The sequence below is a fragment of the Marmota monax genome, unplaced genomic scaffold (assembly GCF_021218885.2).
Source record: "Marmota monax isolate L192 unplaced genomic scaffold, Marmota_monax_Labrador192_F-V1.1 WCK01_AAM20220418_F8-fsc00051, whole genome shotgun sequence".
Lineage (NCBI taxonomy): Eukaryota > Metazoa > Chordata > Mammalia > Rodentia > Sciuridae > Marmota > Marmota monax.
In genome coordinates, this window is record NW_026695202.1 from 3,134,821 (window position 1) to 3,155,795 (window position 20,975).

General features: G+C 56.6%; 1 protein-coding gene across 2 annotated transcripts in view; it reads left to right on the top strand.

The window, feature by feature from the left end:
- The window catches only part of Chst11 (carbohydrate sulfotransferase 11), a 213,150-nt gene that overhangs the window by 103,856 nt on the left and 88,319 nt on the right, over positions 1–20,975 (top strand). For both annotated transcript variants that reach the window (XM_046429719.2, XM_046429720.2), the window contains exon 2: positions 10,195–10,280. In XM_046429719.2, the coding sequence (XP_046285675.1) occupies positions 10,195–10,280 (86 nt within the window). The remainder of the gene's footprint in view (positions 1–10,194; positions 10,281–20,975) is intronic.

Consider the following 20,975-nt stretch of genomic DNA (forward strand, 5'->3'; position numbering starts at 1 on the left):
AACCTCGACGGCATTGTGCAAAGGGAAACAATCAGGGGACAGATCCCACGGGATTCCACTTACATGGTGCAGAGGAGAGGAAGGAAGGGGAGCAGCAGCTGTCACAGCAAGGGGCAGGAAGGACAAGTTGTCAATGGTGGGGACAGGGCCTCATTATGGGACGTTGGGGACGTACTGGAGTGGGCCGCCGAGATCTCGCACAGCACCCTGAATGCGCCACACACCACTGAGCTGCACGCCTAAGACGCGGTTAGGATGCAGTATTTTAGCTTGTGGTTTTCTTTTCTATTCTTTTCTCTTTTTTGCCATCGTAAAGCAAACCCCGTTCCATTCTCCGCCATGAGTGCCTCAGGCCCAGGCCCCGCTTCACACGCGGTCACAGGTGCCATGTCTGGTCTCTCTCTAACATGTTTTCGGAGTGACTGGGGGTGAACCTAAAGAAGGGAGGCCCCTGGGCCTAGCTGGCGTGGCCCGACAGCCAAGCCCACGGGACCCTCGAGGGCCCCCGCAGCCAGGCCCGGCCCCCGCTGGCCCCAGCCTCTCTGCCCCTGCGGATGCCATGCGTGCCTGCTGGGCACTAGTCCCCTGTCCGGCTGCCCAGTTCTTCAGACCTTCCTGAGGAGCCCTCGGGACCCAGAGATGCCTGCAGCCCCCCAGGCCCCTCTGGAGGGAGTCAGACGGGCGGGGGTGTCCTCTTATAAGTCCTTAGGTCTGCTCTTCCCAGGAAAGATTAGGGGACGGGGACAAGGTGACCATGCTTCAAAACGCATCCAGTTTCTCATTTTGGAAAGGAGCTGTCTTGCATGCACTCGGTCACCAAGGCCTCGCTCTAGGGCCTCTCGGGTACCAAGGACACCTGGGAGGTGAGACTGTGCCCCCTCCTCCGGGAGTGTTTAGTCTCAAGGGACCCACCAAGCAGTGGCCAGGGGAGCATTTCAAATAGGGAGAGGTGACGAGTGCAGGGCAGAAGGGCAGAGCGAGGCCGAGAGGGAGGAAGGAGAGTGGGGACGTGTGTCCTGGGCAGCTTTTCTGGGGCGCTGGCCAGGTGTCCAGAGACCAGAAGGAAGAAAAGAGCGACCCCTGGTACCGGGCGAGGTGTCCCAGGCTGGTGGAGCAGGGAGTGCCAAGGTCCTGAGGCCGAGGCTCTGGCTCTGAGCGAGAGGCCGCGTGGCCGGGGAGGGCCACGGTCCTGTGCGGCTCCCTAGGCCACACGTGGGACTTGGGATCTTGTTCTAGGTGGTGGCAGGTCTTTGCGGGCAGGGAGGACATCGCGATGTGATTCCCATTCTTAGAGGATTCTGACCGCTGGTGGGGACTGTCTTGGGAGGTCGAGTTGGGAGCAGGGACACCAGTGCTGGCCAGTGAGGAGGTCTCCGATCACAGCAAAAGGAGAGGCGGTGGCTTGTCCTCGGCTGGTGACGGGAGACGAGCTGACAGGGGCATTAGCAGGTGGGCAGGAGGAGCCAGCAGGCTCCTGGGGTTGGTGGGCACAGCCTTGGGGATACCATGGCCCATGCAGCGCGGACGGGCATGTGGGAGGAAGTCTTAGGCCTGGGAGCCACGAGTCCTGCTGGTCAGTCTTCCTCAAGTTCAAGTCCTACACTACCTCCTCAGCCCGACCCTCACCCCTGACGTCTTTCAGGAGACCCACTCCAGGGCTCTGCCACCACCCGTCATGGTTCGTTGGTTGTTGTGAAATCGATTTCATGAATCGTGACTCGTGTTAAAAAAAGAAGAGAATAAAAATATCAGCTCGTCACACATGGTGAGGCTAAGCACCGGCTCAGAGCCGCGGCTGCGTGTGTGCAGGGGAGAAGGCAGGCCTCAGGAGCCCCTCGCTCTTGTCGCAGTTCTGTGGCAAGCAGCCACGTGACCTTGGACAAGTCAAGTCCTCTCCCCTGGACCTGGGGCTCGGGCGGCTGGATGGGCCCCCTCTCCCCGCCCTGCCCCCTACCCTTCCTCTCTCCCCTCTGCCTGCTCCCATTTCTTCCAGTGGGTTGCATGCTGAACCCTCTAGCCCTGAGGATCATTTTTGAGCTTGGTATCTGTCCGTTCCAGCTGCTGTAACAAAATGCTACAGACCAGGTGACTTCTAAGCAACAGAAGTTTTTTCTCACGGTTTGAAGTTGGTGAGGTCCACCTCAAGGTGCTGCTGGATCAAGAGGCTGTCGGTTCCTAGGCGATGCCTTCTCGCTGTGCCCTCCCCCGGAGAAGGGGCAAGGGGCTCTCTAGGGCCTCTCACACAGGCACTGATCCCGGCCAGGAAGGCCGTGCCCTCATGACTGCCCACCCGCCAAAGCCCCATGGGGTCTCAGCGCAGGAAGGGGGGGCGCACATTCAGCACCTAGGATCTGCTCTCTGCTCTTCATCTTGTGCAGCCAACCAGCTCTGAAGCCACTTTCCCTCAGCCCCATAGAGCCATCCAGAACCTCTTTTTGCATGAAAGTCACATGACCAGATGGTCCCTAAGAGGCCCTTCTTGACATGGATGTGGCTCATTTTACACTAACCTGCCAGGTGGACAAGTGGTTTGTGCCTGGGCAGGGACCTTGTGCCTCTGGAATTAAGCACGCCCCCCTGCTCTGCAGATGACCAAAATCCTCTAAAAGAAACAACGGGTGGATCACAGAGGCCGTTGGTGTTGGTGAATCCATTGGGGGCTACTCTCCCTGCAGGTAGTGTTTTAATGGGCACCGAATATTCTTCCAGGATGAGTAGTGGAGCCCCCAGGAGAGGCTTTGGTGTCAGGAAGCCTCGTGGCCTGTAGGTGAAGCCGAGTCTCTTCCCTTCCCCAGTTATACCCAGAGCGTTCACCTAATTCTTGGATTCACGTCCTTGACCTTTATTCACCAAAAGTTCAATTCACTTTGGTTCTGCAACCACCTCCCACAGGAGGGGCTTCCTGCCTCAAAGAGCTTACAGTCGAGAGGACCAGGACCTGGCTGTGAGAGGGTTCAGGTTACTCCCCAGCCAAATAAAGGCCAAATCCCTGAGATTTTTTTTTTTTTTCATGGAGAGTGAACCCAAGGGCACTCAATCACGGTGCTAATCCCCAGCATTTAAAATTTTTTATTTTGAGATAGGGTTTCCCTAAGTTGCTGAGAGTCTTGCTAAGTCACAGGGGCTGGCCTCAAACTTGCGATCCTCCAGCCTCGGCCTCCCAAGTCACTGGTATCACAGGTGTGCACCACCCGGCTGACCCTCAGTTTTCTTTATTGAGTTTGTTTGTAGGTCTCTAATACGTTGGATGGGATCTGGCGGTGGTTTTGAAGCGCTCTGGGTTGTCCCTGTGGGAGGCCCTGCGTGCAGAGAGCAGTGAGAACCAGGTGGTGAAGTTAGATAATGTTCTGGGGCTCCTGAGAAGTCACCTACAAACACAGGCATGCTGAATGTTTTGTAGGGCACCCGAAGGCCCTGGCTTCAGGGACGGCCTTTGTGCACGTCTCTTCCGGCTGCTGACATCTGTAATTGGTGACACATCTCATTGCAGGTGCCAGGTTTGGATCTTGGCTCTGCCACATTGTAGCCGAGTCATTGGGTAAATTCTCCGGCTCCTCTGAGCCTCAGTTTCCTCGTCTTTAAAATGGGCACAAGACCACCTGCTTGCAAGGGGGTTAAGGAGCCCCAAGGAGCTGTGGGGGTAAGTGTCAGTGTTTGTGGGGTGCACAGAGAGCTCATTTAAGGCACCTCAGAGCCCAGGAGGAGCACAGCATATTAATTTTGCTGCTTGTTTTGGTTGATTTTCACGACTTTGGCTAAGGAGGCGAATTAAACCATCCCGAGGGGGCACTGCACCGGGAGAAGGCGTGTGAGGACAGAGCTTGCTCGCTCCTCTTTGTTCTGCTGTGAGGAGGGGCTTTGGCCTGGTCCCTGTTGGTACAGTTAGTGTCTGTGGTAACTTTGGGGTTGCTTGGCCTCTAGTTTTAGTTTCAGTCAATTGAAACACACGTGCTGTGTACCACTGTGCGCTAAGCACTCAGTCAGGCAGCAGGTGTGATGAGAGGGCAGCTGTGGGCCCTGTGGGGCTTGGCACTGCAGGAGGTGTGCTAGCCTCTGCTGGCCCTGCAGTACAGCTGTGGGACCTCTGGCCCTTCCGTCCCCTCTCTGAGCCGGTTTTCTCCTCTGAAAACGAGAAACAGCCAGATGTGGCTAGTCCAGAACCTCTCAGGCTTCAGAAATGAGTTTGGATTCAATCTGCCAAAGATTGTTTGAAATAAAATGAAATCTCCTGGCGATACAGGTTTCGGGTATTTTTACAAGTTTCGAATGGACTAGCTACAGATGTGCTTTACTTATTTATTTATTTTTAGTACCGGGGATTGAACTCAGGGGCACTCGACCACTGAGCCACATCCCCAGCCCTATTTTGTATTTTATTTAGAGACAGGGTCTAAATAAAAGACTTAGCACCTCACTTTTGCTGAGGCTGGCTTTGAACTCGCCATCCTTCTGTCTTGGCCTCCCAGACTGCTGGGATTACAGGTGTGCCCCACCATGCCAGGCTCAGATGTAGTTTGGGTCTTGCTGTGGCTTTTTCCTCTGTCCTGAGTCTCCCTCCCACAGTTCTTGCTTTGATTTAAAAGAGCAGAATGGGGGGGTGGTGTCCCCAAAGGGCAGCACTGGATGCAGAACAACAGGTGACGCTGCGTAGCCCTCACTGAGCACAGGTGGAGGCTGGGGCTCCCGGCCCCGCCCTCTCTGGCCCCGCCCTCTCCCGGGAAAGCTTCAGGCCAGAGCTGGTCCCTAAGACAAGGCTTTGTTCTAAGAGCCGCCCCGTGGCCCAGGCCTAGACCTCTAGCTGTCTGAGATTTGGGGGGGGGCAGGAATTCCCATTTTTGTAGTATTAGAATAGGGAATTGGTGCCAGGACCCCCCTGCCCTGCAGATACCAGAATCCACGGCCTCTCAGGTCCTTCATATAACATAAAATATTACAGTATTTGCATAGAACCCCCACATCCCCCGCCCCCATTAAGTCATCGCGAGATTACTCTCAATACCTAATGCCTGACACCTCGCTGTTCTGCTCTACAGTTGAGGGGACACTGATTGGGTAGCTCTAATGTTTGGGACCCTCGGAATTGCAGAGGGTCTGCATCGGAAATGTTTGCCTAGACTTTATCAGCAAATGCCTCCTAATCCCCAAATCCCAAACCTGAAGCTTCCTCTGAGCACTGTGACACTCCCAGAGTTCCAGATTCAGGGTCTGGCCTCAGGGACGCTCAGTCTGTCCCCACAAGATCTCGTTCCTAGCGAGGCTGCTGGCTCCGTGGCCGAGCTGGGGCGGGTCCAGTCCTGCGACCTGTCCCACAGATGGTTTTTCAGGGCCAGTGCCAGGCTGTTTCCCACGCTGGTCCCGTTGCCACGCACCACGAGGCCCTCGGCATTGTTACTGCGGGTGTCCTGGAGCTGAGTGTGGGAGACAGGAGGTGGCCCTCAAGGCTGTCCCGTGGGTGAACCCAGGTCTGGCCCGGACCTGGTTGACCTTAATGCCTGAGCCACCTCCTTTTCCAGGGTTGTCTGGTGACCCAGTGGTCCCAGGGCTTTTCTGGTATTGGCACCCCAGGTCCCGAGCCCCCAGGGTCTCAGTCCCTTGGGAACCAGGTCAGTTGGTTGTTCTGCTTTCAGCACAGTGACCTGGGGGAGGGGGGTCAGCGGTGACATACTGTCCTCCTGGGGGGTGCTGTGGGTGCCCCGGGGCAGGATGCTGAGAGTGGATCCGACGTGTCCCGTCTGGCCGGATGCACTGTGCTGGGCGCTGGTGTGAGTCGGGCACTGGGGAGAGAGCTGCTTTGCGCTCGGGGAGCCTGGAACTGGTGAGGAACCACGTCCAGGCTGTTAGCAGGTCAGGGGCTTTGGAAAGGTCCCCAGTCAGCTGGATGTTAGGGTGGGCTTGCCGGAGGGAGGATGGAGCCCCACTGGACTTGGTAATTTAGTATATAAGTGCTTCACTTTGAATGCTGAATGAACTGGCAGCACAAAGATGGTGGCGATATGAGTGCGAAGCCCTCTTTCCCTGCCTTTAGAAAGAGATCAGGATTTGACTGTGTTACTTGCCCTTCCATTTGCCGGCTGTGTGATCTCAAGCAAATTACAGAACCTCTCTGGGCTTCAGTTTCCTCAACTGTAAGATGGGAATAGATGCTGTTATTACTATTATCTAACTTAAAGGGTTTTTATGAGGATTAACTGAAGCAATGTGAGGAAAGGGCTCAGCCGTATGCCTGTACCGGGCACGTGGTAATCCTAACGCCTGGCCGGCCGTGATTATTATGAACTCTTACTGTATTTTCCAAGACCTGACTTCCAGCCCTGGCTCTGCAGCCAACTACACTGGGGATTTGGGACAATCATGTCACTTTCTGAGGTTCCTGTGAATTTCAGGGTTTGGGCTGCGTCCCTTGGATTCTGATGACTTGGTTTTGCGACGTGCATGGAGGCGGCTTCTGCCGGGCTCCCAGGACTTCCGTTCTATGTCCGACCCGAACCAACAGCCCAGCCGCCCTTCCTGGTGGCAGCAGCACTGAAGGGCCACAGGAGCCACCGAGACCCAGATGGCCGATTCCTCTGCCCCGAGCTGGCTCCCGCACCCTGCGCGGGTGGAGGTGGGGACAGAGCTTCACCCGGAGGCGGTGCCCTCTTCATCCTGGTGCCACAAACCCGCGGCTGGGGTCTCGCTTTAGCTTCGGGAAGACGCTGGGCTCCTCGGGTCCCAGAAGCCGCGCTGCGCACGGAGCCTGCGAGGTTCCTGGGCCTTTCGTTGTTGCGTGTTGAGAAAGGAGAAAATGACTGTCGGGGTGGGCGGACGGCAGGAGGTCCCCACTGATGTCCTTGGGGTCTCTTTCCTCGGGCTTTCGATCATCAGGCCTTACACTTTCAAAGGGGGAAAATAACCCCCAGCAGCTCCCTCCACGTATAGCACAACGGTCCCGCGCGGTGCCCTGACCAGTGCTGATGGCCTGGAACATTCGGGGGCCTTTGGAGGACCTGCTGGGTCCCAGGCAAGCTGAGTGACCCGGGGACGGCCTGCCTCCCCAGCCCAGCCTCTCGCAGGCGCTCGATGAACATCTATTAAGCGAATGATTCTGCCATCGTGGCCATCCGTGGTCTGGCCAGCCCGTCCTGCCCGTGTGCCCTGTGACTCCAGGTTGCCTAGGGACCACCGGTCCTAGACGTGGCCAGCCAGCAGGCCTCAGGCCAGGAGGGAACCATGGAGACGTTTCCATGGCCCTCACTTGTGGTCCAGCGTTGTGCCTGACCGCTCAGCCTGACCCCTGGGTGACTGAGCTAACCCCGCTGAGCCCCAGCCCTCCCCTGGGTAAAGAGGGGACAGTAAAAAGGAGACATCAGTGGCACCCGCTCCTCACAGTAGGACCCCTGTGAGGGTCAGTGAGCCGAACTCGAGTGCTCTCTACGTTGACGGCCACCGCCTGCTGGTCGGCCTCTGGACCTGCCCTGATGTCCCTTGTCCCAAGACACACACACAGCGTAAAAGCTCAGACTCCAGCAAGTTCTGTCGGCCACAACCAGGGACCCCATCCACCAAGGATGGAAAATAGCAAAAAATTTCACATCTGTGCTGCAAAGGTACAGGGATTATTTTGGGGGGTACCAGGGATTGAACCCAGGGGTGCGCCACCACTGAGCCACACCCCCAGCCATGCTGAGCAGGGACAGGAGGTGGCCCTGGGCTCACAGGTCGGGCTGCACCCACCAGGTACAAGTGGCTTTGGGCAGACGAGGCCTTGACCTTACTCAAGGAGGAGATCTATGACGTCACCTCTGTGAAATCCTCCCTGCGCTGTGGGAAGGACTCCTCTTCCCAGGCGCCCAGAGCGCCCCACGCCGCCAACAGCAGGACTGTTATCATCTTAATAAACAGCGCTCAGGGCCCCTCTGGCTTTTGAGACCTGGGGTGCCAAAGCCAGTTCACAGGGCGCCCCGCGGAGTCACAGGCAGGGCTGCAGGCAGAGGCCCCAAGTCGCAGGCCCCAAGTCGCAGGCCCCACACGGTCAAAGCATTTTAAAGGCCTTTGCATTAGAAAAATAAACCAATTAAATAATACTGCCTTCCATAAAAAGCAGACTTTTAATGGATTCCACGGTAGGGTTTCACGGTGGCCGTCCCGCAGCCCGGGGCCCCGATGAGCCAGTCTGTCGCCACAGGGAGAACTTAATCTTGCATGGCGTGGGCACGATTTTACAAGTTTTACGGCTGTTTTTTCTCCTCCGAAGTGTTGCTGTGTCGTTGTGCACCAAGGGTGACTGGCGTGCGTTTAACAGCTTACCTCCTCTTTGGTGGAAATGAAAAATGAAGTCATAAATGAAGAAAAACACAAGGTAGACTTTCCCCTGCCTCTTCTTGGGGGCAGCCGTGGAGGAACAAAGAGCCAGTGTCCCCTGGTCAGCCTGGTCACGTTCCAGCGGCTTTTATGTATTGACATTTGCCTGCGGATCCTGGGAAGGCGGCCAGCCAGGCAGGGCGTGTGTGGAGCTGTGACCCCGGAATACGTGGGGTGGTTCTGCAGGGCAGGGCTTGGTGCACTGGGGCCTGGGGGCCAAATGCAGCCCCCTGCCGGTGTTTGTTAAGCAGTTGAAATAAATCAAAAGGATGATATTTCCTGACATGTGAAAAGTATCTGAAATTCAGACGCTACTGTCCTTAAATGATTTTTTTTTTTTTTTGGGTACTGGGGATTGAACCCAGAGGCACTTTGCCACATCCTCAGCCCATTTCATTTTTTATTTTGAGACAGGGTCTTGCTGAGTTGTTGAGGCTGGCCTCAAACTTGGGATCCTCCTGACTCAGCCTCCTGAGTGGCTATGTCCCACCACGCACAGCTGTAAATCCACTTTGATTGGTGCTCGGCCCTGGCCATTCCCCATAGAAACTGAGGCAGAGAGAGGCTAGGTACTTTGTTCAAAGGCACACAGCCAATATATGGTAGAGCCAGGATTCAAGTCCAGGCTGTCTGTTCCAAAGAACGAGGGGATGTCCTACTGTGTACTCTGCTGTCACTGTATAGCGGGTGATTCCTTTAGGCTTAGGAAAGGGTCTATTTTCCTTGTTCCACTCTGGCCCCTATTATATGATTGCATTAGAAAGTTGCCTCCTATTTTGGAAGAAAGCACTTATTCAATATTCCTCCCTCATCTTCCCCCCCTCTTTTTTTGGGGGGGTACCGGGGATTGAACTCCGGGCACTCAATCACTGAGCCATGTCCCCAGCCCTATTCTGTATTTAAGTAGAGACAGGGTCTCACTGAGTTGCTTAGCACCTCACCGTTGCTGAGGCTGGCTTTGAACTCGCGATCCTCCTGCCTCAGCCTCTTGAGCTGCTGGGATCACGGGCCTGCACCACTGTGGCCGGCCCGTCTTTCCTTCTTTCCCCCTCTCCTTTCCTCCGCTGCCACAACGGTTAATGACCAGGCCTGTCTGTGCGTTAGGCCCTGGTGAGGGACAGCACAGAGCCAGGGTGTCTGTGAGCAAGAATCCATTTCTGTTTAAAAACCCTGTCTGGGTGGCCTGGGTGCTGGTGGGATTGGAGGAGTTCTCTTTGTCCCCCCCTTTGACCCCTGGGTTGGCCATCTCTGCCCGCCCGGGACCAAACTCCCTCCCTCCCTCCCTCCCTCCCTCCCTCGGCCACAGCTGATATTTTAATGAAAACATAACATCATAACAAGAGGCTCAGGAGAGGCCAGGCCTCCGGGCCACGCGGGGGTGGGAGGAGAACCCTGGGGCACGTCCAGACACCAAGTGCCAGGGGTCCAGGTCCACAGGGGGACCGTCCGCGGAGTCCTTAGTGGCCTTGGGCTGCGCGATGACGTCCAGGTCAGCGTCGGGCCGCGGAAGGTCGTGACAGAGCTAAGCGTGCCTACTGCCTGGTGACGTCACTGCCACCGAAGCTCGTGCAGCCTGTCGCGCGCTTGTTTGTGGTGATGCTGGGGCCACCCTGCGGCCCCGCCTGTCGCAGAGGGCTCCGCACAGCTCCGGCTATTTCCAGGCAAACCGCTTCTGCCCGCGGACTTGGCCGGGAGACCCTCTGCCTGGGACACGGCAGCCGCGTCCCTTTTCTTTCTTGGGGTCCAGGGACAGCACGAGGAGCCCTCGTTGCTCGGAGCTGCCTGCGCCCCAGTCTCTCCCCGCTCCTGGGTGCCTCTGCCTCCTTCCTGACCAGCTTCGCTTTCTCTCCTCAGTCATGCGGAGGGATCCCTTTGGTGTGGACATCTGCTGTCGAAAGGGGTCACGGAGTCCCCTGCAGGAGCTCTACAACCCGATCCAGGTAAGCCTGGGGCGCCTCTGTGCTCTCCTGACGGTCAGCATGTGGCGGTTTGGGGGTGGGGGAAGTGGGACAGAGAAACTGCCAAAGGATGGACTGGGGAGACTTGAAACCGCCCTCCGTCGCCCTGCAGTGGTCCCGGTTTCCAGCACAGGTTGAGCACCCTCATCTGAATGTCTGACATCCAAAGCGCTCTGCAGTTGAAACTTTGGGAGCCCGACATGGCCATGGTGCCACAAATGGGAATATTCTACTCCCGACCTCCTGGGACCCGTCACAGTCACAGTGCAGGTGCATTGGAAAGATTGTCCCTTCAGGCTCTGGGTCTGAGGAGCATCTGAAGTGCAAATGAGGTCGTGTTTAGAATTGTCCCAGCCCCAGGTTACCTGTGAGGTCTAGGCAAGGTGTTCCAAAATCTGAAAAAATCCCAATCTGAAATGCTCTGGCCCCAGGCATTTGAAGAGGGGACGCTCAACCTGGGACACTTGGGAACCTGGTAAGAAATGTTGACAGTGAACAGAGGCCCCGGGGTGCTGGCCTAGAGGCCCCCGGGGGCCGGCCTCTGCTCTCAGACCTTCGGGCTGCACAGGGGTAGCCCCGGGCTGAGGGCTTGAGGAGCCTCCCCCAGGCTGGGGGTGGCAGGCCCTCTCTCCCACGCGTCCCTTGTGTGTGGGGACCTCCTGCTAAAGAGGGTCCCGTCAGTCTGAGTCCTTCATTGAATGAGGCACAAACGTGGCCTCTGGGGTCGGTTATGAAATGAGCTGCTTTTGGAGCAAAATAAAAACAAAAAAGAACAATAACAACAAAAAGCTTCCACCAAAGAGTCGTGTGGCTGGTGGACAGAGAGGAGTGGAGTCGGGGTGGCCGGTCACCATGGCGACGGCCCCGTGGTGTGGGGTCCTGATGTGGAAATCCCTGGCTGGCCCTCTGGAGGAGCGTTAATCCCCACTTGGGGACAGGCACAACCCTGGCTGAGGTTGAGAACTGGGGGAAGGGGCGGGGTGTGGCTCGGCCTTCCAGGATGCTGGACTCAAGGACACAAGGCTAGGAAGTGTCTCGTCCCCGTCCCTCTCCGGCCTCCCTCCTCCACTCCCTTCTGAGCGCGTGGGCCCCGTGTCTGAGCAGCTTGGTGGCCTGATCCGGCTGACCCGGGCCCTGCCACCCACCTCGGGGCTCTGGGTGCGACTTGGCCAGATGAACCCCCTGACCACAAACCCAGTCCTGCCAGAGCCTCTCTGCTGGGCTCCGGGTGACCCCGCGGGGGATGTGATCTTGCCCTTTCCTTTCGTGGCCCGTGACCTGACCATTATTGGCCGGCATCCCAGCCTGTCGACACCACCGTCTCCAGGAAGAGGGGACCAGGCTTTGACTGCTCCCGGGGTCTCTGACAAGCCAGGTTGAAAGCCATGCAGGCCACTCAGATGCTCACCATTCCCGTCTTTTGGTGGACATCTTGCGGTGACGAGGGACGCAGGATGTCCCGGGCAGACTATTTCTGGTGGAGTCCCCTCTGAGTGGGAGGCCCGTGCCCGTGTCCTGGGCCCTCCACACCTAACAGGGCGTCTGGCTGAGGGCAGGTCCCTGAATATCTGTGGTTGAAAGAGTGGACGTCTGGGCTCCGGCCCCTGCTCCCCTCTGACTCGTTGTGTGACCTGCAGCCACCGGGGGGCCCCTGCAGATTGTTCCCACCTGAACATCTCTCTGGGAAGTTGGGAGAATTCGATTGTTCTGACGTGTCAGAGGCGGCATGGCCCGTCATCGGTGAGGTCACAAGGGTGGCTTCGGTATTACAAGTGCTCACAGCCAGACTGGGTTCACAGCCTGGTGTCCACATTCCCCCACGGGGTGACCGCGGGCAGGTCACACAGCCCCTCTGAGATGCCCTCCCTGATCTATAATACGGGGTGAATCACGCCCACCCTGCAGGGCCACCCGAGGTGCGTGTCCTGCTCAGGGGCCCCCGTGGGTGTCCACTGCTGGGTCCACTTGCTCCTGACTTGGTGGCTTCTGTCCTCCGGAGTGTGAGCCTCCGCATGGAGCTCGGGGCCAGGCGCAGGAGGGTGGTGAGGCCGCGGGCTCGGCTCCCCTGAGGGGGCCTCGCTATCAGGATTGCCACGCGTGATTGACGGCCAGGGCCGACCGCTTGGTGCCTCGTAAATCCGTCAGAGGAGCAGCGACCCTCTGGGTGGACGGCATCTTGTCCTTAGGGTGGGGCGCTGAGTGTCCTCCAGATGGGAAGTTCGTTTAGCCCTGGCCCAGGACGTGGGCGGGACGTCATTGGTGAGGATGTACATGGGTGAGTCATTGTCCTTCTTCCAGGATGGCTCGGGCATGTCCTCGGCCCCTTCAGCTGGCAGCGGGGAGACGTCCTTGCAGGAAGATGGCCCTGTTTCCTTGGGATGTTTTTTCTGAAGCTGGCTTCCTCGACGGGTTGTAACTGCGTTCCGTTCCCACGCGAAGCCTCCAAGTGGCCCTGGGGGAGGCTGTGCTGACAGGTTATTTGGGTTTGACATGGGATGATGACAGGAGGACCATTTATTTTATATGACAAAAAAACTTAACATTATTCCTGGGTGTGGTGGCGCTCGCCTCTGTTCCCAGCAACTCTGGAGGCTGAGGCAGGAGGATTGCAGGTTCGAGGCCAGCCTCAACAACTCAGCAAGAACTACTAAAGACAAACCAGAACAAACTGCAAATACCTCTACGCTGTGCTCACTGTTGCTAGCAAAGTTCTCCTGGCAGGAATTGCCTCCCTTGATACTTCTCCCAAATAAGCATAATCCCAGAGTGTCACTGGACCAAGGTTCATACCTCCCTTGGGAGAATTGCCTGTAATCTGATTTTGGCTTCAGGGTTTTCTTATTTCAGTGCCCTGCAAACCCCTAACCATAAGACAACAATTGTTTTTAAAAAAAAAAAAAAAATCCCGTGTAGTCGATGGTATTCTTAGCAGAGCTGCACTCTGATGTCTTGTAATTTTCCTGGTTCTCTGCTGCCTCCCTGGCCCCAAAATAAATCGTAATTGCCCATCAGATCAACTGGCGTCAAGTCACCCAAAGTTCAGGGGCTGCCAAGTGCATATTTGTGGGCCGAGCCATCTGTGGGCCACGGGGCTCGGCTCTGCCCAGGGCAGGGCTCTGCTGTCACCATGAATAGGGCATAATTGCCCCTCCTGTCCGCGGGGTAGGCGCACCCATCCTTCAGCCTCGCCAGCTGCCTGGTCCGCCTGCCGCCTGGTCCGCCCGCCCGTGGGCCCCCTGAAGCCCAACATCCCCAGCCCCTCAATGAGTCTTCACAACAACCCAGAGGAAGGTCTCTGACAACCCCATTTCCCTGATCAGTTAACGGATGCTCAGAGAGGTCGAGTGGTTTGCCAAGATCACACAGCTGCTGAATGACAGAATGGGCCCATCTGGCCTGGCTAGACCACAAGAGAGGGGAAGCAGCACTCTGTCTCCCCCAGGAGCAACGTTCCCTGCAGTCTCCTTCCTAGCTGCTCAAGCTGAGGCCTGGGGTGTGCTCTGGACCAAAGGCAGGAGACAGGGCGTATGGGCTGGAGGGAAGGCGCAGGAGGTGTCCCGCTAGGCAACTGCGGATTCGTATGTTGTGTACGGAACCTTATATTGGGCTCTGCAGAGGAGGCTCCTTCTTCTCCTGGCTGAGCCAGGCTAAGCAGGCGTCACCGCAGGAACTCTGCTGTGGGACGGCACACTCTGGTGACAGGTGGATGCTGGGCTCGTTGATTCAATTGCAAGTGTGGGTTGGTGAAAGTCTGCCCAGGGTCGAGCCCAGGGTGGGCAATCTCCCAGCCCCCACCCAAGGAGCTTTTGGAGCATTGCTTGAAAAATCTGCTTCTTCTGCAGACATTTCTAGAATAAACGGGGAAAGGCACAGGAAGAGGGCCCCTTAGCATCTGAGTGCTGGGTGACAGGTTTTTGCAAAGTTATGGGACTTTGGTTGTGAGTAGCACCTCTCCTGGCGGGGTGCACGTGGAGGAGCTCCACAAGGAGCTGGCACGTGCGTGGGTCACAGCAGACTTCATGTGACAAGGAGAGGGGATGGCGGTGCAGACAGAGCAGCCGGAGCTGGGGCACATAGGAGACCCGGGAGGAGTTTGTGGCCAGAGTCAGGGTGAGGCTGGGAGCTGGCTGGAGACGGGGCAGGAGAGGCTGGTGCCAGGAGATGGGTCTCACCCACCATTCTGGAGGGGTGAGTGGTCAGGGCTGGTGTCACCAGGGCTCACAGGAGCAAGTGTGCAACTTAGGAACCAGCTCGGCTCCTGGCGGCTGCCCATCACGGATTAAATGGATTAGATCAGGGGCTCTCCAGCCTGGACGCACACTGGATCCACTCGGGGGCTTCTAAAAACTGACCCGTGCCCAGGCTCCTCCCTGGAGATTCTGGTCTTGTCTGTCTGGGATGCGGCCGGGGTGTTGATATTCCAGAGCTGCCTCCTGAGGCTCAGGGGCGGCGGAACTCAATAGCACTGGGTCGGAGGGTCTTTAGGGACTGGGGCCCTTGGCTTCAAATATCTTTGATTCCTTGATTCTAACATGACCTGCCACTTGAAAGCCACTCCAGGTGTGTGAGTGGGGAGTGTTCATTAAGTTCCCACTCTTTGCATATGAAGGCCCGTGTCTACTCTGCCACCAAGACATGGGGCGACTGTCCCTCATCTGCTCAATGAATAGTTGCGGGTCTGCTGTCTTGAGGTTGGACACTTGACCAGCACCACGCAGATAAATCCAGAAGCCAAACCTCCAGAGAAAGTGTTGGGACAAGCCCATATAAGCACCCTGGACCCCCGCCCCCCGCTTGATCCCAGACTCGTCCAGGCCAGGCATCAGGTGGGGGGTCCCTGAAGGATCAGATGCCATCTCACAGATCAGCAAGTGGGCCGAGGGCTGTCTGTCTTTCCAGCTGCTGTTTGGGAAGAAGGATCCTGTCTGGTGCTACATACTGGGGTGGGCAAGAAGGAGCACCAGGGGACAGTCCCCAGTGCTTCATTGCCAACCACCTGGTAAATGACGGGGCCATCTAATTATCTTGCTTTGACCCAACAGCTGTCTACCAGCCCAAGTGGGATTGATTGATTCAGGCGTAGACTGGCTCCGTGTGCGGGGTGGTTACTTACTGTCAGGCCACCAGAACGGCAGCTGGCGGGCAGTGACGAGCTAGGCCATTCACCTGGCCTCACACACGGCGCTCGGGAGCGTGCTCCATTATTAATTGCAAATTACAATGGCCCAGCCAGGCTCACGGCGGAAGCCAGGGACAGTGGGCTGCCTGGTTTTTGCCTTGGTTAGTGGGTCCATTATTCCCTGGTCAGTGAAGCTGCCCTGGTCAGATTTCCAATCAAGGCAGGACAGATGGGGACGCTAGACTTAGATGCGACTTGAGTCAAAGGAGAGGATTGGGTGCTTGAGGGAACTGGGGAGTCCTTGCCCAGTGTAGGGCCTGGGGCCGTTACCCAACTGTCCCAAACCTTGGTTTCCTGGTCTATAACATAAGGGCCCAGCACCAGTCCTGCAGGTTGGTGAGAGTCCACGTCATGTATCAGAGGTACCCAGGTGAAGAGTTAGTGGAATTGGTGGTCGTGCATTGTCTGGATGGAGCTGGGTGACAGGGGCCAACTCTTAGCGAGTCTGGGCCTTTCCTAGGCCCCTGCGTGACAGGCGCAGACATTCTGCAGGCACATTGGGGATTGTGTTGAATAATCATAAGGTAAATGATTTGCTCCTGCCTGAGACTCCCAGCTAGAGTCATTAGGAGCACATCCTACCATCTTGATTTATGTCGTGGGTCTCGCAGACTCTGCTGATCAGGAAGCTTGATGGAGCCGCTCAAGGCCGCGCGTGCCTCTGTGGGTACGTGTGTGCGTGTGTGGATGCGTGGGGCCACGCCATGTGCCCTGGAAAACGGGCAGACCCCGCGTGGGTGGTTCAAAAGACCCCCGTGGCTGTGTGTGCCAGTCTCGGTACCTAGCCGAGCCCCTCAGTAGCAGATGGTGGTCCCGACGCTGCGCCATGGACCCCACAGAGGGGTCCACATTTAACTGGGGCTTTCTCTACAGACAGTTGTTCTGATCCAGAAACAGAAGTTTCAAGAACGAGCTTCCCTTTCCCTGGTGCTTTCTGATCTGGAGAAGCAGCACGCCGCTCGACGGGGTCTTCCCTGGTCAGTCCACAGAAATATAATCTGACATACTTCAGCGTGAGAAGGGTATTCGGGTGACAAAATGACCTCAGCAATTGCCAAATGGCACTACAGCTGTACGAGCTGCCATTGTCCTGAAAGTTATTTCCCGAATTACCCTCAATTATACGAGGCTTCCACATAATTTGATTTTTCTGTAAATGACCAACTCAGGTTGCTTCTTGGCCAACTCGATTTCAACCTTGTCGGATGGATGGAGCTGAAACGAAGCCTGTGCTCATCGTCAGGCTCCTTGTAGGAGAGACGCTGGGGGAGGCGGTGGCAGGGGCCGGGGTCAGGAGGAGAGCCGGCCGCCCACCCCACCTCCACCAGCACTGGTGACCCTGTGTGTACCACAGGAATAAATACCAGGGGGACAGTTATGAAGGATCCATGGAAAACATGGGGGGTGCCATACACATGCAAGCTGCCCAGACCCTGCTGAATTTTTCAATTCACTCAGATGAAACCTCCTCCTAGAAGGTCTCCTTGATTTCTCCCCACTCCAAGCTCAGGTTAAACGTTTTTCTAGGACGGTGCTGTCCACCAGCAGTGTAGGTCAGTCACACATAAAAGCTGAAACTTTCTGCTAGTCAGAGTGAAAAGTAGAAAGAGAACAATCGTTTATTTATCTGAGGCCGAGCCCTGGAGCTCCTACTCCTAGGACAGAGGCCGCCGCAGTTTCTGGAGCTGCTGTGCTGACCTCTGTCTACACCACCCCAAGGGGACACCGACAGCTTGGCAGGCAGTGGGTGGCCCTGGAAGGAAGCTGGCCCTCAAGGGACGCGCCACAGGGCGTGACGGGCAGCCAACTCCAGGGCTGCCTAAAATGGCCTGTGGCAGCCTTGCTTAACTCAGGGATTGAAAGCCACAAAATGGCCAATCCGCAGGTCTGGCAGTCACACTGAGCACGGAGAAGCCCTCTGGCTTCCTCCAGCACCAGGACGCCCACAGATCCATCCTCGGATGAAGCAGATGGCCAGCTCAGGGACGTGCCTTGGCATGCTTGGGTTCCGGCCCTGGGTCCCGCTCCAGTGTTTGGGGGAGAGTTCTGAAGCCATTCGGTCTAAAAGTGGCCACGGGCCCAGGCCCTGGGACCAGCCACCTGGGCTGGGATTCCTGTGCCACCTGCTGTGTGTGTAGGTGAGCTTCTTGCCCACTCTGGGCCCCAGCGTCCTCACTTGGGGAAGGAGGACAGCCGCCTTACCTACCTCAAGTTCTTGTGAAAACTCAGTGCATCCAGATCAGGTGCTGGGAGGGTGCCGGGCCAGGGGCGAGGGCTGTTGCAGTTGTGATTCAGGCAAGATCAAGGCGATTTGGAAGACGGAGGTTCAATGTGGCCTAGTCGGGTCGTCTTGCTCCTGCTGAAGGGAAACACCATCTCTAGATTAGGGGTTGCACTTTAGAATAGGGAAAAAATAAAAATATATATATATATATATGGAAGGAAGGAGGGAGGGAGGGAAGGAGGGAGGGAGAGAGGAAAGAAGGAAATTTTAAAACGAGGTACCAAAGTCTGCGTTGCTGACACCGGGAAGCGAGAAGAGTCCTGGCCGCTCCCCGGGCACCGCGAGCTTCTGCTTTCCCCTGGCAGGTAGGCAGGACCCTTGGGGCACAAGCTGTGCTCGGGCAGCCATGGGTGCCAGTCCGTGGCCGGGAGCTGGGTCACATGGACTGGACGGCAGACCCTGGGTTCCTCTGTCCAGAGGTCGGTGTCGCCTGTTCAGAGGTGACCATGGTTCATCTTGTGGAAAAGAGGGAGGGGCACTGATGGGTGCCCTGGAAGCAGAGGTCACTGTAGACCTCAGAGGGCAGCCCTGGCCTCCTGGGGTTGTGGGCCTGGGATGAAGGGGGTGGGTGGGTTGGGGAGCAGAGGCCCTTGAACGGCCATGGGTTGGGGTGTTTCTGACTACACCTGCCCCCACACCCAGCCTTCACCTCCAAGGGACATTTGAAGCCTCATCTTCCCCTCCTGACCCTTCCCTACCACCCCCACCCCCACCCGTGTCCCGAGTTCGGATTCTGCCTGTCCCACTTCCTAGCCATGAGATCTTGACCAGTCAGCTCAACCTCCTGGGGCCTCGAGTTCCTCATCTGGAAAACAGGAATGACTTATTTCAGCTAACGAGGCCACTCGGGTACCGAGGTTAAAACCAGAGGGGCTGAGTCAGGCAGCCTGGGAACCCCCTACTTACTGGCAGAGTGACTCAGCATCTGCTCCCTAGTCTCTCTGTGCCTCAGTTTCCTCTATCTGTTCAATGGGGATGATAACGGAACCAGCTCAGTTGACTTGTGTAAAATCTAGAACAGTTGCTGGGACATGTCAGTGAGGGTTGTCTTTGCTGTTATTATGGCTTCATGTTCATCCTTTAAACTTCCCAATGTTCTTCTTCCCCAAAAATTATAATCCCAGTTTGGGTCCGAGGTGCTGCCTCTAAGGGTGCTGCCCAGTGGTCTGTGCAGGACACTGTCACCGGCACCCTGCTGCTGCTTCTCAATGTTCCCGACTTTACAGATGAGGAAACTGAGGCCTGAGGGGCTTTTGCTGCTGTTGAGACGCCAGGTCGTCCTGCCTGTTTGGGGAACTGCGCAGCCTGGTTCCGTTCAGGCTCTTGAGACCAGGCCAGGGCCCCACCAGCTTAGCTGGGGTAGAGACTCTGACTGGATGAGTGATCTGGACTCCTCTGGTTCTGTTACTGATCTTAGGTAGAGACGGGTCCCCTCCCTCTCCGGTGGCTTCTGGGAGGTGTACACTGGGCTGGTAAATGGACCGCCCGGCGCCTGCTGGAGCAGGTGGCCAGCTGGCCCTCGGGCAGAGGAAGACCAGTGCTGCTCCCACGTGCCTGGGCGGAGAGTCTGGGGGTGCCTCCTGTCCCAGCAGGCGGGATTCCTGGGGTGGACGCAGGGCATGATGGAATGCGGGGCTACCACATCCTGTGCCGGAAGCTTCTTCCCCCTTCCTGGCTGGTCCCCTCTCTCAGAAACCCAGCCCAGCCCCAAGTCAGGCCCAGCATCCTTGAGCGGGGAACGGCATTGCTCAGGCCAGAGACGGTGCCTGACACAGGGAGGGAGCCAGAGGTTCTTCTGTGGATTTGGAACTTTTATTTCCACCAAAAAAAAAAAAAAATGGAAATGTTCAGAGGCTGCTTTTAGATCCTCCTCTTTTGAGTTTTCCCTGCCTGGGCAGAGTCACCACGTGTGATTTTCTTCCTGATTCACTCTTCTTGTCCAAAGGAGCCTATTTCAGTCACTCCGCCGAGTTCTTTTTTGAGCTCAGTGGACACTCCGGCGACTGTCTTTAATGCACTTGTGGGGCCTGGTCAAGGACTGGTATTCAGAGGGGAGTCGAGATGGTCCCGGGTCTTGTTCCCAACCAACAGGAAGTTCAAAGCCCTGACGGCCCCAGACAGGCAGCTGGGAAAGGCTGGCGGAGGTGCCCGGCCAAGCGCTGACTCCCCAGCCTCAGTCAAGTTCACCGAGGGAACTGGAGGACGTCCCTGCAGGTAGCGAATTACAGCCCACGGGATTTGCAGATGGAACATTCTGGTGTATCCTTTTGATCCAAGAGTGCCCTGGACGTCTGTTAGCAAGCAGCAGCTTATGATCTTTGCAGAGGGACAAATTTGAATTGGAGAAGGACTATCTCTTAGCTATTAAGTGAACCCCGCCAACCGCCCAGCACTGAGGCTTCGTTATTTGTCATTGTCATTCCCAGCAAACTCCCGTTCCGAGCCTGATGGGGACTTCTTGAACATCCCATTGCATTTTATAGGGAAGTCGTGGGGCCAGAGTGGCCTTTGGAAAGGAAGAGGCCCCAAGGCTGCCTTGAGACGCGTCCCTCAGAGGCATTCTGTCACCACAGACTAGCTGGCCAATGGTGTCGCCCCCTTCCTGTGTTCCCTGTTGGTGACACCGGGGACTGTCATCCGCAGAACAGTTCATCTCAGTCCCAGATCCCATCCCCAGCTCGCGGGCGGGCGGTTTTCTTTCTTTTGACAGGATAAATGAGCTGGTGCCCGAAACCCAGGGTGACTTCTCTAAGGAATTGGCAGCTAGGAGGAGAGCTGGGAGGGGCTGACGTCCAATTATTCATGGTCACCAGGGACAGGAACTGAATGAGGAACAGAGGTCCACACACAGGCTCCCTGTGTCCCGTTCATCGATCGCCTCCTGGCCAACGTCCTCCAACGGCACCAGGACACGGGCCGAGCTCCTGAGAGGGCAGCTGGTCAAGTTCACCTGCCAGCCCCCTTCTAATGAGAAGTGTCAGGAGGGACCGGGATGAACAGAAATCCCCACCCCCGGCTTATTTATTTGTGTGTTTATTTATTTTTCTTCCTCATCCAGAGTACAGTGTCCATTTTTCTTGAGCAAGTGTCCAAATGGAGGTTCTTTTGTGGGCTGGTTGTTTCTTTATTGTCACCTCAGGGGACAGTATAGGATGTGGTGATTTTCTTTAAGCTAAAAAAAAAAAAAAAGCCAATCCGCACTTGATCGGGATTC